The 15933-nt window shown below is 44.4% G+C and overlaps 1 protein-coding gene across 1 annotated transcript in view; it reads right to left on the bottom strand.

The window, feature by feature from the left end:
• Window positions 1-495: 495 nt before the first annotated feature.
• Window positions 496-15933, bottom strand: part of flt4 (fms related receptor tyrosine kinase 4) — a 46195-nt gene continuing 30757 nt past the window's right edge. Inside the window, exons 13-30 of the mRNA XM_061079689.1 lie at window positions 15174-15533; window positions 14514-14660; window positions 12039-12170; window positions 11134-11240; window positions 10441-10576; window positions 9857-9961; window positions 9507-9620; window positions 7653-7741; window positions 6937-7099; window positions 6758-6852; window positions 4745-4867; window positions 4463-4574; window positions 4099-4198; window positions 3800-3905; window positions 3574-3698; window positions 2424-2544; window positions 2214-2281; window positions 496-1084 (exon numbers count right to left, since the gene is read on the bottom strand). Coding sequence (XP_060935672.1) covers window positions 874-1084; window positions 2214-2281; window positions 2424-2544; window positions 3574-3698; window positions 3800-3905; window positions 4099-4198; window positions 4463-4574; window positions 4745-4867; window positions 6758-6852; window positions 6937-7099; window positions 7653-7741; window positions 9507-9620; window positions 9857-9961; window positions 10441-10576; window positions 11134-11240; window positions 12039-12170; window positions 14514-14660; window positions 15174-15533 — 2414 coding nt within the window. The 3' untranslated portion in view covers window positions 496-873. The remainder of the gene's footprint in view (window positions 1085-2213; window positions 2282-2423; window positions 2545-3573; window positions 3699-3799; window positions 3906-4098; window positions 4199-4462; window positions 4575-4744; window positions 4868-6757; window positions 6853-6936; window positions 7100-7652; window positions 7742-9506; window positions 9621-9856; window positions 9962-10440; window positions 10577-11133; window positions 11241-12038; window positions 12171-14513; window positions 14661-15173; window positions 15534-15933) is intronic.

Below are 15933 nucleotides of genomic sequence, written 5' to 3'. Positions count from 1 at the left end.
AATCATTCACAGGAACTGAAAATGGAAAGCTGACCCTCTGATCTCATCATACGAGCGCAGCTATATTGGCTGGAGTTGTGTTTGCATGAAGTGACTTTGCTCTCCTGATGCTGCTCATTTCCACAACCTGCAGCTTGTCAGTGTGTTAAAGGGTGTTGAGCTGCCACAGCTGTCATCATGCTTACGTCTGGCTCTGATAAACGCTGCCTAGTGTGAGTCACCCCTTCATTCGGCCTACATCCCTCTGTTTACCTCCGTCACTTATTCCTTCCTCAAGGTGCCTGTGTGAATCAGAGCGTCTCCACCTCCACTGAACGACGCTGATTCCACAAATATCTGCTTCTGTCGTAGATCGGTCCGTTACATGGATCGTCACAGAGCGTGTGGCTGTAGCTCCATGTCCACCAGTTATTAATCTCTGCATTACACCTGCACATTTAATCTTAAAAGCTGCACCTCAGTGGAATATGTCTGCTTGAATCATAGAAAGAAGAGTGAGAAGAAGATAAACTTTTATTTCTTCCTGTACGAGACATAATTTGTACAAATATAGGCAGAATACTCTGAATATAAAAGATAAAAATATAAACGTGTGAATAGAAAATACTCAGTATGTTTTTGTTGTAATGCTGCCACCCAGTGGCTGGTTAGAGAAACTTCAGGCACACAGCTCAGTCTGTTTGTTGAGGCCACAGAGAACGAACTTTGAGATGAGTAGAGGTCAGCTCTGGTCAAAATAACCTGATGATCATTGATAAATGACTAGTTACATGTCATCACTGGGATGTTAGTAAATCCAACACACCTCCCCTGACTTTTTTTTTTTTTTTTTTTAACCCCTTCAGTTCTTTTTGGGCTGCATCTTTGATAAGGTTACACATTGGAGGAGGCCAGACAGGGGGTGTCTGGCGAGGAGAAGAAGTCACAGAAGCCGTCTTCGGACAGGTGTCCATACTCGTTGTTGTAGAAGGTCTGTCCTGACAGCTGGCTGAAGAACTTGGGACGGTGCCGGGCGCCGCTGCTTCGGCCCAGGGAGCCATGGGAGGCAGTCAGGGGCTCTGTGCTGCTGCTGCTGCCAATACGACTGGGGACAGAACACAGTAAAAAGCTCATTGGAACAGGATATTTGTCATCTGGGACAAAAAAGGCATAAACACAACACCCCTGTGCTTGACTCCTAAAACTGGCTGCCAGTTTAAATTTCATTTAACATTTTTAGGGTATTGTTCCCAAATACCCTTCAGATTTATTGACCTGGTACATTTCCTCTCCACTGCTAAGATCCACAGACGGAGCCCTAGTGGTTACACCCAGGACTTGAGACAAAGTGACACTAAGCCTTTTCTTTCGGAGACCTTATATTATGGAACTTGTTTCTCATTGAACTTTGACAAACTAATTCTCAAGTGTCTTTTAAATCTTTTATTTTTATTTTCATGAAACTTAGTAGAAGGATGCAGGACAACAGTAAAACAATCAATTTTGGTGTGGATCCAGATTAAGGGGCGGATCCTGGAATATTTTTCACTTTCTTTAACAGTGACATCCCAGAGAGTAATTCATGGATCTTGAAAAAACATCAGGCACCATTAGAGGACTGGTGTCTTTGAGTGGGTGAAACCAGCTTGATTGAATTTAAAGGGACTGTTTGGCCTAAGTGTTATTCTAGCTCTCATTGATCTTCCTATAAAGCATCTAGTATTGTTACAAAAATACGAAAATTCATATTATTGTCATTAATATTATTATACGTATGTGAATCCTTCAGTGAAGGATAGTATAGAGTTTTCCACTTTAAGCATCCAATTGGTTTTAAGCTTTGACGTAGAACGTTTATTTTTGACTCATACTGTAAGCGGCAGGTTCTGTTAATTTTAATTCTTTAAATCAGGTCCTGAGGGTTTTAATGACTCAGACTTGGTCCTACTTATTCATGCAGAAATCCAGACTCTGCTCATGCTCACATCATTTGCAAATCTACTGTAGTTTCACTGTGACTGACTCAACCCTACATTTTTCCAAGAAGTAAAGAATGGTTATTTTGTCCAAATTGCCTTCGAAGCATGTGAAGCATCTATAAAAAATAGTCTTATATACCTGACAGAGCCGACACAGTGAGTGATAAGTGTGTAGCAGTCTCACACTGTCACTAGATAACAGGCTGCATATCTCCTGAGTGTTTCCGCAGTAAAATGGACCATTGCAAGACAAACCTTTTGGAGGCGGCAATTCTCTCAAATTCCTCGGAGGCCAGAACCATCCCGCTGTCCGTCTGGTTATCCTGGGAGGAGAGGAACAGTTTGACATCACGTGAATGGAACAACCTTTAGTCGACCCCCTGCCGCTAATTCAGGTAATTATCTGTGGCGTTCAGAAAATGTCACCAGTCGGTTCACATTTTCCACTAGTGATGAGAAGATTACCTGAGGAGCTTTATGTGGGTTCATCTCCAGGGGCGACTCTTCAAACGTCTTCACTCTGGGCTGGCAGTTTGTAGAGGGTCCCACAAACACACAGCCGGTAAAGGGCACGCAGTTATAATACCTGGTCAGGAAGATTATCAGATCAATACACGCCAGAGCATCCTGGTGGCGTCCAAATGCCAAGAGACAGATGAGAGGAAAACCTGGACCGACTTGAGTCTTTCAAAACTTCAGAAAAATATGATGCAGTCAAGTAGAAAGCAGTATGTTATTCTGTAGATTAGTTTTTTAGCATAAATGAATAAAGATGATTTTGGCTTTGGGGCTTTCTTCATCAAACTTACTCCTGGATGAGGGATTTTCTCTTCCTCACAAATTAATTATCTGTTAACTATTCAGTACACAGGATACACAGCAACATTTAAACAAATATATTACATAAAATACATCAAGATTACAGATCACATTTTCCACCCCAAATTTAGACCTGACACTGAAGAGAGATTATTTTCCAGGAAACAACTGTCATCACATTGATATCGCTGACACAGGCGCATTGAATCACCTTTTTTCTACAAAGTCTAACCACGGACTGTTTATAAAGATGGTCGACGAGTCTCCACTTCCTCGCAAGATCTAGACTTGAAGCTAAGATATCCCAGATACAAACACCACTGTTTGGAGCCAGAATCTGGGCCGAAGCGAGATCCCACAAATACACCTCCTTCGACCAATCGTGAGTCAGTCTCAGCTGTCAATCACCAGTTTTTACAGCATCAAATAACAAATTAAAACCAATCTTAGTGGAGAAACCAGCACTTGAGCAAACAACAGTGAGATAATAAGCACCTAAAATGACTTCTAAAGACAAATCATCTTTATTCGACATGTTCTTTGAATTTTTTAGTTGGTCCATGTCCTGTCCGTTAACATGGAGGAGGTGGGATATATGACCAATACAGCAGCCAGCCACCCCTGGGCTTCACTTTTGCAGAGCCGTCATGTCATCCCTCTTTATACACAGGCTCTGAATCTAGCCCACTTTAAAGCTCTGAGAAGAAGACTGAATAATAACAGCAAGAGGCTTATTAATATAAATTCTGATCGGGTCCTGGGCCTTTAAGGAAAAGATAGGAGGATATATTAGTACCTGGTGGGTAGAGTGTTGAAGGCCAGTCTCAGCTCCTCTTCAGACGGAGGCCGTGACGACGCCTGTGAGAATCCATCATCCTCTGAGCTCTGGGAGTGATTCAGGGGGATGTAGTCCTTCTCATCCTGAAGACAAGGCCGAGAAGATTTAGATAAACCTCTTTACAGAGCTTTAGAGAAAAGGAATGATTTTGTTCTGATGAATGTGTGTGCAGCAGTGAACTTGCAGGTAGACTGTTGTCCAGCAGCAGGTCTCCCAGGATCTGCATCAGAGCAGGGAAGGTCGGCCTCTCTTTGGGTTCACCGTACCAGCAGGCCAGCATGATGCCATATCTACCAGCAGAGGGCAGCACCATCACAACATGGACAACACAGGAAGCCCTCAACTTCCCTGATTCAGTAAAATACCGTAAAGTTTGATCCAACTGTGTTTATGAGCATATGGCTCAAGTGAATTAAATGGACTCAGGGCAACAAGTCTTTGTTTGACGAGAAAAGAAATGAGTAAATTAAAATGTGTGCCTACATTTCAGGGGAGGCGGTCTCTGGTGATCGCATCCTGACGCCATCTTTTAATCGTTTGCAGAAATCCTCGTCAATCTGAACCCCCGGGTACGGAGAAGCACCTGCAGGTGGACGAAAAAGAAGATGAGGCCTTGGGTAACGTGTCTCAGACTGTCAGGGACGGTAAAAGCAAGTTGATGTTCTTGGCTAACGGCGCTGAGGATTCACTCTGCTTCTAAAAGTCAACAAAGAATAAGTCCCAAATTGCTTTTGGCAGGATGAGAGAGACATCTAAACAGCAACTCCAGAGGAGCCTGCAACGAAAGTCTGCTCCGTTAAATGACTTTCTTAAAAGACGAATGAGCGTGCTTTGATTTTGTCATTACCCAGTGAAAAGATTTCCCAGAGGAGAACTCCAAAGGACCACACGTCACTCTGGCTGGTGTACACTTTGTCGAAGATGCTCTCCGGAGCCATCCACTTTAAAGGCAGCCGAGCCTGAGCATTAAAACAGCAGACGGGTTTTAGGAGACAGGTTACATAAGCAGGAACGACACCTGCCTTTCAATGTAGTGATCATGTGGGTGGTTTAAAAGAACAACAACAAAAAATTTGAGTTTGATGTTTCCCCGCAGTAAACCGGTGATAAACCGGTGTGGATGCCGTACATTGCCTTTCCTGACGTAGTCCGGGTCTTTGTATATGTCTCTGGCCAGGCCAAAGTCACAGATCTTCACAATGTTGTTCTCAGACAGGAGAATGTTCCGGGCGGCCAGGTCTCTGTGGATACACTGTGGAAACACACACACACCACACATACGTCATAACCCGGCAGACAGGTGTGTGTGTCTGTTTGTGTGCGTGTTTGTGCGTTTGCAGGATTGCATTGATGCATTGTTTCCTAATGAGTGATTTACAGATATGATTTGGAGCAAGTAATTAACAATTTATAATTACTTGCCTTAAAGTGTGTGTGTGTGTGTGTGTGTGTGTGTGTGTGTGTGTGTGTGTGTGTGTGTGTGTGTGTGTGTGTGTGTGTGTGTGTGTGTGTGTGTGTGTGTGTGTGTGCGTGTGCGTGCGTGTGTGTGCGTGTGTGTCCCTGTGCCAGTTGCTGACTGGGACTGGACTGTGTCTCAGCTCTGTGGAGTCGCTGCAGGAGACCTGACATCATTCGCAAAGCTGTCACGTAAACGCGCCTTACGGGGACCAGACAGTCAGCTTATAGCGTCCCGTCAGCTTCCTCTATCAGTTTTAGTTGCTCTAGCTCTGACTATTTGAATTTCCATTATTCATCACACACAGACAGACTGCGGCTGAATATATATATATAAATAATCACCTTGTGAATTTAATGAATAAATAAAGCTAATTTCAGAATACGCACTAAATGTACGCACTAATCAGGACCTGATGAGACGTGAAGCAAGTTCATATTTTACTTTGTTTCAAAGTTGTATCCATCTATCTATCTATCTATCTATCTATCAATCTATCATTCTATCTATCTGTCTATCTATCTATCTATCTATCTATCTATCTATCTATCTATCTATCAATCTATCATTCTATCTATCTATCTATCTATCTATCTATCTATCTATCTATCTATCTATCTATCTATCTATCTATCTATCTATCTATCTATCTATATATATATATATCTTTCTATCTATCTATCTATCTATCTATCTATCTATCTATCTATCTATCTATCTATCTATCTATCTATCTATCTATCTATCTATCTATCTATCTATCTATCTATCTATCTAGCAATCATCTATCTAGCAATCATCTATCATCTATCATCTATCATCTATCATCTATCATCTATCATCTATCATCTATCATATTTCATCTATCTCTATCTCTTATAGATTACAGAGCAATGCTATTTGAGTTTATTTCTTTGTGAGGACAAGATTTGTGTGTGTGTGTGTGTCTTTGGATGCACTGTTATTATAGAATTATAGATATGGCCGTTAAATTAAATTTAATCTATAATTATACAGTTTGAATCCAACCTAATTTAATCTAGTAATGAGTTTAACGTGGTGCCAACAACTGAGAGTTGTTCTACAGTTTTGCCGTTGTGAGTAGCTTCTTTCCGCGGAGCATTGCATTGTCGGTCTATAATGGCAATTAACAACACATCAGCAATTTACCAAATGTTCTTGCAACACAAAATGCCAAATAATGACCCTTGAAGTTAATTACAACTGCTTTTCAGAATGACCCCTTTTATTTTGAATTTTGAAAGTGTAATGTGGGTGTGAGCGAATGTTAATGTGAGCGAATATCCACAGATAACTTGTTCTGCTTAAACATTGATTCTAATCTTTCTTTATATCTCTCATTCATTCGTTTCTATGTCATTGAGCTTATGAGTTTAGATTAAAAACATGCAAATTCCATGCAAGTCTTTAGGAATCAACCCTCTTTTTCTTCACACACAAAGAAACGGTGAAATCCTGGAGTGATATTCAAAAAACCTGCATTCGATGTCGTATTGAAAGAGTAAAGTGTTGCACAGCTACTCGTTATAAATGGTCACGTGATTAACTAAGAGAGCGCCGACAAGCTGTATGAAGTGGGTTACAACCTCCTGCCTCTGCTGCCGACCTCCGCCGCAATTCACCACAGCTCATTCACTCTCTGCCTGTATAACGCTGACAACTAACCTTTCTGGAGGCCAAGAACTCCATCCCCCGAGCCACCTGGAAGCTGTAGCAAATGAGATCTTCTATCGTCAGAGGAGTCTTCCACAAGTCCTCCACTGGAGAGAGGGACAGAGAGACGACCATGAAGCCACATTCATGACCTAATAATAAATGATAGAGTAGACTGCAGTGTCACTTACTTTCCTCCCCAGCAGGAATCTGACCGGACGTGGTGGATGACGGAGGCTGTGGAGTATTGGGCGTAGGGGGGGAGGGTGGAGAAGACGGCTGATGAGCCCTTTGGTCCATTTGACCCGCCTCGATCATCCTTCTTACCTGGCTTTGGGTTTTTGGAGAGCGATCCTGAAAGTAGGAACAAGAGAACGGAGCTGCAAATTAACACGTGCACTGAAGGCCAGATCTTTTCCTGAAATTATTGGGAACGGCTGTATGTGAGAATGTCTGAGTTGCTCTAGACATTTTATTAAACTTTCAGTAAAATGTCCAGAAAAGGAGGTGAAGAAACACAAAGAAGAAGCTGATGAATATGTCAAATTGGAAAGAAAATCAGATTTGACAGCTTTTGAGGCCCGATGCCGGTGTTGAATCACAAAATACGTGATTTCCGGACTTGGTTGTTAAATTCAAGTTGTGCCTCTTGCATCCTCTACCCAGGACATTCCAGACATTCTACTGTTGTCTTCTTCACATGAAAAAGACAAACTCCATAAAAAGTCTAGATCTTATTCTCTGGACATTTTCCTAAGTTCATGTCTGAAAATAGGTCACGGCTTAAAAACAGTTATTAAGAGTGTTGCTCAATAAAGGAAAGACTAAAGCGGAAGAAAAGATTAAGCTGCAGACACATGATCACAGCAGAACAAATATTTAAGAAACTGCGTCAGTGTTTTCGTACCCTGTATGGGAGGAAGAACTCTCTCTTGGCTCGCAGGAAGTTGGACAGGTTCCCGTACTTGCAGTATTCCACTACCACCATCAGTGGACCTGGTGATAGAGACAGTTTGAATAGCTACAGAGTTCAAATCTAATCATAACAGTAGATACAAGACTGTTTGTAAAGATGGGCAAAAGTGAAGCCAAAGTGTCTTGTTCACCACCTGGTGGCTGGTTGCAGTATAGGTCATAAGTCTCGCCTTTCAGTGTTAGAAGATGGGACTTGGACCAAACTAAAAGGTCTCTTATCACACTGATGTTAGTCCAAGTGGAATTTTTGTCCGTAAGTTTGGTTTTAATCAGTTATTTGATGCTATAAGAACGGACTGAAACATCCTGATTGACAGTTAAGACTGACTCCTGATTGGCCCGTGTATCCGGCTCGATCCTCAGGTCACCACTGCACACAATTTCACATTATCTTCTAACTTGATAAAACACATTAACATGATTTCTGCCTCTTGTTGAGGAGCTCCTTTATTCTCTCACTCCATATTCTAAGTCATGGGGCAGGGCTGCGTCCTTTAAGCACTTCCTGTCTGAGTTTATCTGCCTGGCTGCTTTAGTTTAAGGTAAACAGTATAAACATGTTCAGATGTACACCCTTCACAAAAGTGCCGTGTGGGTCAGATGGACCAAGAGGGGACACAGAGGCAGCTGTTGTACTTTAACATGTGGTTTGCTGTTAAAAAGAGAAGTTGTGTGTGGAAGCTGCAGGGGGGGGCACACGAAATGATGTAAACACTTCATTAAAAAGGAATTCACTGTGAAGTAACAACAGAGCCAGCAGCACCGCTCCGAGGAGGTCAGACTGCAGGTGTATGTTTCTAAAAAAAAACAACAGTACAACATTCCCTGTTGTTTTATTTAATGTGACCACACCAGCATCACAACAACATGTTTTTCAAAGTAGAATAACTGCAGGGGCAAAGGAGATCGATAGAAGCAGCAACGGCGACTAGAAGAACATAAACCGCACTGTAGTTATTTTTCAAGGTGTACACCTGGCACACTGACTGTGTTTACGTGAAATCCAATATTCTGACCTTATTCTGAATAGGACATTATTCCGATTCTGATGTTTACATGAGTTTCTAATATGACTCTGACTCATATCAACATTTCGTCCCTCTATTTGTTTACGCTCAAACCCAGAGCATATGGCGTCAAGCAGTCTGTCACTGTTCTAAGTTTCCGGCTGCAGTATATGTCATAAACCCCGCCTCCCCTATGTTAGTTGCTGGAACACGAGACAATCAAAAAAGTCAGAGTACAGATTTTTCTCAAAGATGGTTTCTGTTAGTTTAGGTAGATCTTATCACTCTGATGTTTATTTAATTGTTCAAGTTTCCAGTAAGTTTGGTTTTAATTCGTTATTCGATGCTATAACAACAAGGTGATAAGTCTTGATTGACAGCTGAGCTTGACTTGTGATTGGTCGACCGGGACCTTGCTACCATGGCTCATTCCCAGATCACTACAGACTGTGGCTCCAAAGGCACAAGATGGCAGAGTTTGTATCCGGATATATTTTAGCTTCTTTTATGAATAGTGGAGGGAAGTGGAGACGCCTCTTTCATCTTTAAATACAGTCTGTGATTTAGGCAAAATGCAACTAAGTCTAAGTCCGTTTATAGTCAGACAAGTCAACAGTTTCCTAATCAAATTAATATCAGAATATTGGTGTCCATGTAAACATGTCTACTGACATTCTGCAGCCACACACCAGAGCAATAGATGACACTTATAACTGTGACCACACTGTGAAAACTTGGCACAAACATAAACTGTGATCTGTGTGAGTGTGTTTACTCACCGCTAGGTTTGGTGCAGGCTCCCAACAGGTTGACTACATTCAGATGATTTCCAATGTGAATCAATATCTTCAACTCTGACATCAAGGCCTTGTGCTCGCTGGCTGTGGATCCATCTGAAACACGTGCACACACAGTCCAATATTACCCATTAAATTTATCTCATTGTTTACTTTTTACATGTGTTTTTAGGATTACACATCGAGTCGTAAGCTGCTCCACATACTGCACTGCGTGTGCATCTATCCGAGCTGTTTACTCTGATCAAGCTCATCTTCACATCACTGCAGCAGCGGCTTCTCCTGCAGTTTTTCATAATACACGGTTTGAACAACATGAAGACGGATCTCACCCTTCAGCATCTTGACAGCCACTGTGTGCAAACTGTTGCTCTTGCTGATGCCGCAGATTGATGCCTCAATTACTTTGCCGAAAGCTCCGTGGCCCAAAACTTTTCCTATGTCAGGAAAAAGAACATAAAAAAATATGTATTCAATGCAGGCTTGCTTATTTTGGTCACACTGGAAAACACAAAATGCAGCAACCCTTGCATAATGTAAATGCATCTGGAATCCATATACACAAGGGAGAGGAATTATAACCTGAATTGCAACATTGGGAAAACGTGTTCCCATAAGTCGGAGTTATGGAACAGATGCTTTTCCTCAGGGCATTTAAAAAAAAAAAGCTGTGCTGGGAATGAGCACATATTTAACATTAGCACTTTACTTGGCAGCACTTTGCCATGCTGGCTGCGACCCAGCCTCATGCCATTAAGGATTCTGGAAATGGAAAAGTAATTTGGTTTCATCAATCTATTCGCTCTCGTCCGCGCCCTGATATTTCTTCACACACACGCCTCCTCCCTCCCTCTCTTTATCCGACCATCCATCAATCCATCCCCTCAATTTTCTCCCACACGCCCCCGTCGCTCACCCAGTCGCAGTCGGTCTCTGGAGATCTCCCACTGCGAGGAATCGTATGGCAGGTATTCACACTGCTCGTCCAGAGGCACCTCCCCCGGGTCCATGATGATGGACAGATAGCCCGTCTTTATGTCTGCAGGGTTAACCTGCAGGACACAGAGAGAGGGAATAGAGTGAGAGCGGTGGCGTAAGGTGAGGACTGTTGGGCTGAACTGGGAGTGAGCCGGAAAATAGTTAATCAGGAGATGGATGCATGGCACATAAAAAAAATCATGAATGTGAGCAAGGAATGAAGAAAAGGTCAGATGGGCAAAGGAAATGTAGAAGTAGACACTAAAAGAAAGAGATGCTGTGAGCCAGAGGAGAATCTCTGAATGAATTTGATGATGATGATGTCACTCAGTGAATCTTTTGACAAGTGGGGAAAAATAAAAAGTCGTTTGAGCCTCATTATGGGCATGCTTGTTGTCGTTGGAGCTGATCGCTGTGACAGCGACTAATTGGGCTCATTCCCAGAAGATATCAGGAGCCGTCTCTTCACAATAAATCACACACTCTCTTCTCTCTGACATCAAAGAGGTTGTGTTCAAACGCTGACAGATGTGTTGTGGGTCAGAGGTTAAAGTGTTGCCATCATAGTCTGACAGTTTTTCTCACAAACATGAAAAACAAGCACAGAAAGCACAAGTGTCCTTTTTCTGACCCGTTTCACGTTGCAGAAAATGACGATGAGCAAGGCCCAGAAGAAAACAGCGATGACTCCGGTTCCGATGAGGATCACGATCTCCACGTTGGCCTTGTCACTGGAACCTTGAAAGAAAAAAAATAACTCATAAGTCATTTATTTAATTAATTATAATAACAGAAAACATTGTGTGCAATCTTTCTGTAGGAGCTATCAGGATTTGTCAGTTTTGGCCTATTTTTGGATTCGATTTTTCAATATGGGATCCTGTATCAGAAACCTTGCTCTCTCTTTTATGATATCACTCATTACCGACTGTAGGGGGTGCTGTATCACAAACTATTGCTGCAGTCTTTTTCTCTCAGATGAAATCTTTAGGTTACATCAATATGATAAAAATAACTTTATTGGCCTTTCTTTGTGAAACCACATCCAGTGAAGCTCTTTAATTATCTACTCTGCATGGGAAATGTGTCAGCAGTGGATGACTTTGATTTCGGGGTGGAGGGACGTCCACGGCAGGAGCACAGAAGCACAAAAGTTACAGCTCCCGTGAAACTTCGGGTGAGAGGTGAACTCCAGACCTGGGCTCTGTGTGTGTGTGTGTGAGAAGTCGTGCGACTGGGGTTTTAAGCCTGAGTGCTCTTGAAAAACATGTGAGCGGTGGAGGCATGTGAGCAGATTCAGGTGTTTCTGTCTCTGTATATTTACATTTCTAAGTGTCCTTCTGTTTGTGTGAAAACCAGTTAGTGAGGACGTTATGGGAATGTAGAGTCCCTATTGTCAAGCACACAGGGTTAAGATGCTGAGGTCAGGCGTTGATGGGTGGGTGTTAGGGTATAGGGGCAAGTGTCAACAAAGATATAAGTACAAGCAGTGCACCTGTGTGTGTGTGTGTGTGTGTGTTTGTTTGCTTGTCTCACCGATGACCTTGATGGCGGCTGATGAGTGGACACATCCACGCAGGTTGCAGGCTGTGCAGGTGTAAAGCCCGGCGTCCTCCTCTCGCACCCGCTGGATACTCAGAGTGCGGTTTGCATCCTGCAGCTGGATCCCTGCGAGGAGGCACGGGGAGATTAGTAGCACACACACACACACACATGGACCCACAACACACACACGGACACACACGGACACACAGCAAACTTCAATGCGCTGTGATTGGCTGCCACCCCCTTTTACCTCTCACATCATAAATTCAGCATGATTTTCAGCGACCTTTCTAAAATTCCTGTCACACCTCTGGACGTCACCACAGCTCTCATTTATAATCCCCCCCCCCGTCCCGCGCGTCAGCCCACACGTCCTAATGCAACAGCTGTCACTCACACCCATACTGACCACCTCTCCCCCCCCCCCTCCCCACTCACCCCCTCCTCAGCTCCTTCAGATGTTAAGAGGAGACGCACACAGAGAAAACTAATGAGCCGTATCCATCGGCCTGCAGGGTTTATATGTGTGTGTGTGTGTGTGTGTGTCTGTGTGTGTGCGTGTGCGTGTGTGTGCGTGTTTGTGTGTGTGTGTGTGTTTGAACATCTGCAGCAAACACAGCCGCACATTTATTCATGTCACTGGTTCTGGGTGACATGTTGTATCAACAGTAAGAATGTGTGGATGAGTCAGTCGGTGGTTGTGTGTCTACGTGTGTGTGTGTGTGTTTGCTTCTGCTTATATCTTTGTGGGGACCATTTTGATTGAAGACATTTACAGAGTGAGGACATTTTCAAAGAGCAGTCTGAGGGTTAAGTCTTAGTTAGTATTAGATTCTGGTCCGGGTTAGGATAACGGCTGGGGAGGATTAAGTTATCCTCATAACTCATCCTGCCTTGTCGTCTGACTGGGGAGTTGAAATGAACCGGCCAACGTACGTCAGTCGATAGCTTTCAATCCCCGTATCCCCTACACATCAAATCATATCTCTGACTTTCAGGCTCAGGCCGCTCAAGTTGGATCTGGGGAGCGAGTTGTTCAGGTTTATGATTTCAGTGCAATCTCTGTCTGTATTTGTGTATATGAACTGCATCCGTGATTATTATGCCAATGGCCTGACTAAGGTATTAGTATGAGAGAGAGAGAGAGAGAGAGAGAGAGAGAGAGAGAGAGAGAGAGAGAGAGAGGGAGATGGAGAGAGAGAAGGAGAGGGAGGGAGAGAGAGAGGGAGATAAAGAGGGAGAGGAGGGGGAGAGGGAGAGAGAGGAGAGAGAGGAGAGGCAGAGGGAGAGGGAGAGGGAGAGGGAGAGGGAGAGGGAGAGGGAGAGGGAGAGGGAGAGGGAGAGGGAGAGAGAGAGAGAGAGAGAGAGGGAAGGACGGGTGGATGGGTATATGTAGAAGGATAGTCATGACATTATTACAAAACATAAGTAAAGTAATAAAAGAGAGAGAGAGAGAGAGAGAGAGAGAGAGAGGGAGAGAGAGAGAGAGAGAGAGAGAGAGAGAGAGAGAGAGAGGGAGATGGAGAGAGAGAAGGAGAGGGAGGGAGAGAGAGAGGGAGATAGAGAGGGAGAGGAGGGGGAGAGGGAGAGAGAGGAGAGAGAGGAGAGGCAGAGGGAGAGGGAGAGGGAGAGGGAGAGGGAGAGGGAGAGGGAGAGGGAGAGGGAGAGGGAGAGGGAGAGGGAGAGGGAGAGGGAGAGAGAGAGGGAAGGACGGGTGGATGGGTATATGTAGAAGGATAGTCATGACATTATTACAAAACATAAGTAAAGTAATAAAAGAGAGAGAGAGAGAGAGAGAAAGAGAGAGAGAGAGAGAGAGAGAGAGAGAGAGAGATGACTGAGCTCTGCAAACTTAGAGAGAGCACCTTATTTGTTTGCATATGCATGTCCGAGAGTGGCAGATCAAACCCGCACATTATTTCTTTATGTGCAGCAGGTTCGACATCGATTTACTTCTCCACCTTTCTCTTGAGAGAGAGAGAGAGAGAGAGAGAGAGAGAGAGAGAGAGAGAGGGAGAGAGAGAGAGAGAGAGAAAGAGAGAGAGAGAGAGAGAGAGAGAGACAGGGAGAGACAGAGAGAGAGAGAGAGAGAGACAGAGAGATAGAGGGTAGGTGGGTGTATGGGTGTGTGGGTGTGTGATCGTATGATTGCCATTTATCATGATGGAATTATAACAAAAAAGAAATATGGTAACGTCTGCCAAAAGTTGTCAGTATCTTAGTTTACAGCGTTTATTGTTTTATTAAACATCTGTTCCTCAATCTGATATGAAACCATATTATTTCTGGGAACTGACCCGAACACAATAACCTGATAGGAGTCCTGCTAAATCAAGATCCAGCCGTCCAAACTTTAAGATCAGCATGTGTGCGTGTGTGTGTGTGTGAGAGGCCCCTGGGTTGGCATGTGGGCGGCGGCACTGTTGTGTAAACGCATGTGTCACCTGTGTAGGTGTATTCACGAACCTGACATTTGGTGGAGAGGGTGGTTGTCTTTGAACCAGGAGAGGCGGGGCAGTGGCCGGCCCTCGGCGTCGCACTCCATCCGCAGGGACTCGGTCACGTTCACCGTCTGGTTGGTGAGGCTGCGCTTGTACCTCGGTGCCTCCAGGGCTACGGGGAGAGGAAGGGGCCAAAAAAAAGACAGAGATGGAGCAGGAGGAAGGAAAGAGGGACATTAACTCACTGACTCGTATGTATGTGTGTGTGATATTTACAGATGGACCTCGCAGGACTGAAGAAAGAGCAAGAGTCACAAAATCCATTTAAAATCTACATTTGCGCTTCAGGCCGTGAAAACAACAACATGAATGAAAAAGGGATTGGTTTGTGTGTTTCCCTTCAGCCCCTCATCACTGTTTTCTGCTGTTCCATATTGAGGGCTGTGCAAACACTAGGTGGTCTCTCTCTCCATTATGTGTGGACATGGGTTTTGGGCTGCGTGGGCACCTCTCTTGTGACTGAGTGTATTTTAGAGCCTACAACATTTCAGCCTCAGCTCCTCTGCGAGACAGTACTTATGTTCCTGCAGCCATAGGTTGAGCTTTTCTCTATAATTAGCGGCTGGTCGGACGTGGGATGTGTGTGTGTCAGTGTCTGGGGCGCTTCGGCTCTATTATCTCTAACCTTTGACAGAGATGTATCTGAAGAGGCACTGCTTCTCCCCGCTGCGCCGGCTCTGAGCCTCGCACACATAATGACCCTCATCTGGCAGCTGCACCGAGGGGATGGTGAAGTCCAGGACCCAGCTGTTGGACGGCTCCTGGAAGGAGAGCTGGCCGTCGAGCGTGTCGGCGTAGAGATGCACGCTCCTGCAGTCCAGCTCCTGGGGCTTGCCCTGCTCGTCCTGCAGGGCCTGGGGGTCCAGGCGGTACCACTGCAGCTGCTCGTAGGTGTAATTGTCGGCGCTGCAGCACAGGGAGACTCTCTCCTGCTCCAGGGGGTTCTCCGAGGGCTGCACGTCCACGCTGAAGCCCTCGGGGATGGCTTTGAAGTCGGAGAAAAGGGCACGTGGAACAGTTAGGTAAAGTTGCAACTAAGAGCATGTGCACTGGACATTCATGGCAGGTGTTTCCTAAACTGCTTCAACACCTCCCCCTAAATCAGCGGCTGCTAGCCATGCAGGTACTAAGGGTTTCCAATTCTCACCTCCCTGCAATCTAATGGAATACAAAGCAGTGAAATATTTGTTTGTGGTGCTCAAGGCAGGGGAAAATGGTATTTAAAATGTCAACAACTACAATGGCACACATTTGACTTAAATTGGTGGGTTAGGCCCTGAACAGGTCACCGGTGTATCCCAGGGCCAACATACAGGGCCAACCATTCACACCTGCAGCCAATTTAGAGTGTCCATCAACCTAAACTCACACTGGTACCCGGAGAA

The sequence above is a fragment of the Limanda limanda genome, chromosome 10 (assembly GCF_963576545.1).
Source record: "Limanda limanda chromosome 10, fLimLim1.1, whole genome shotgun sequence".
Classification (NCBI taxonomy): domain Eukaryota; kingdom Metazoa; phylum Chordata; class Actinopteri; order Pleuronectiformes; family Pleuronectidae; genus Limanda; species Limanda limanda.
The sequence above is the reverse complement of the archived record's forward strand: the minus strand, read 5'-3'. Positions and strand labels throughout refer to the sequence as shown.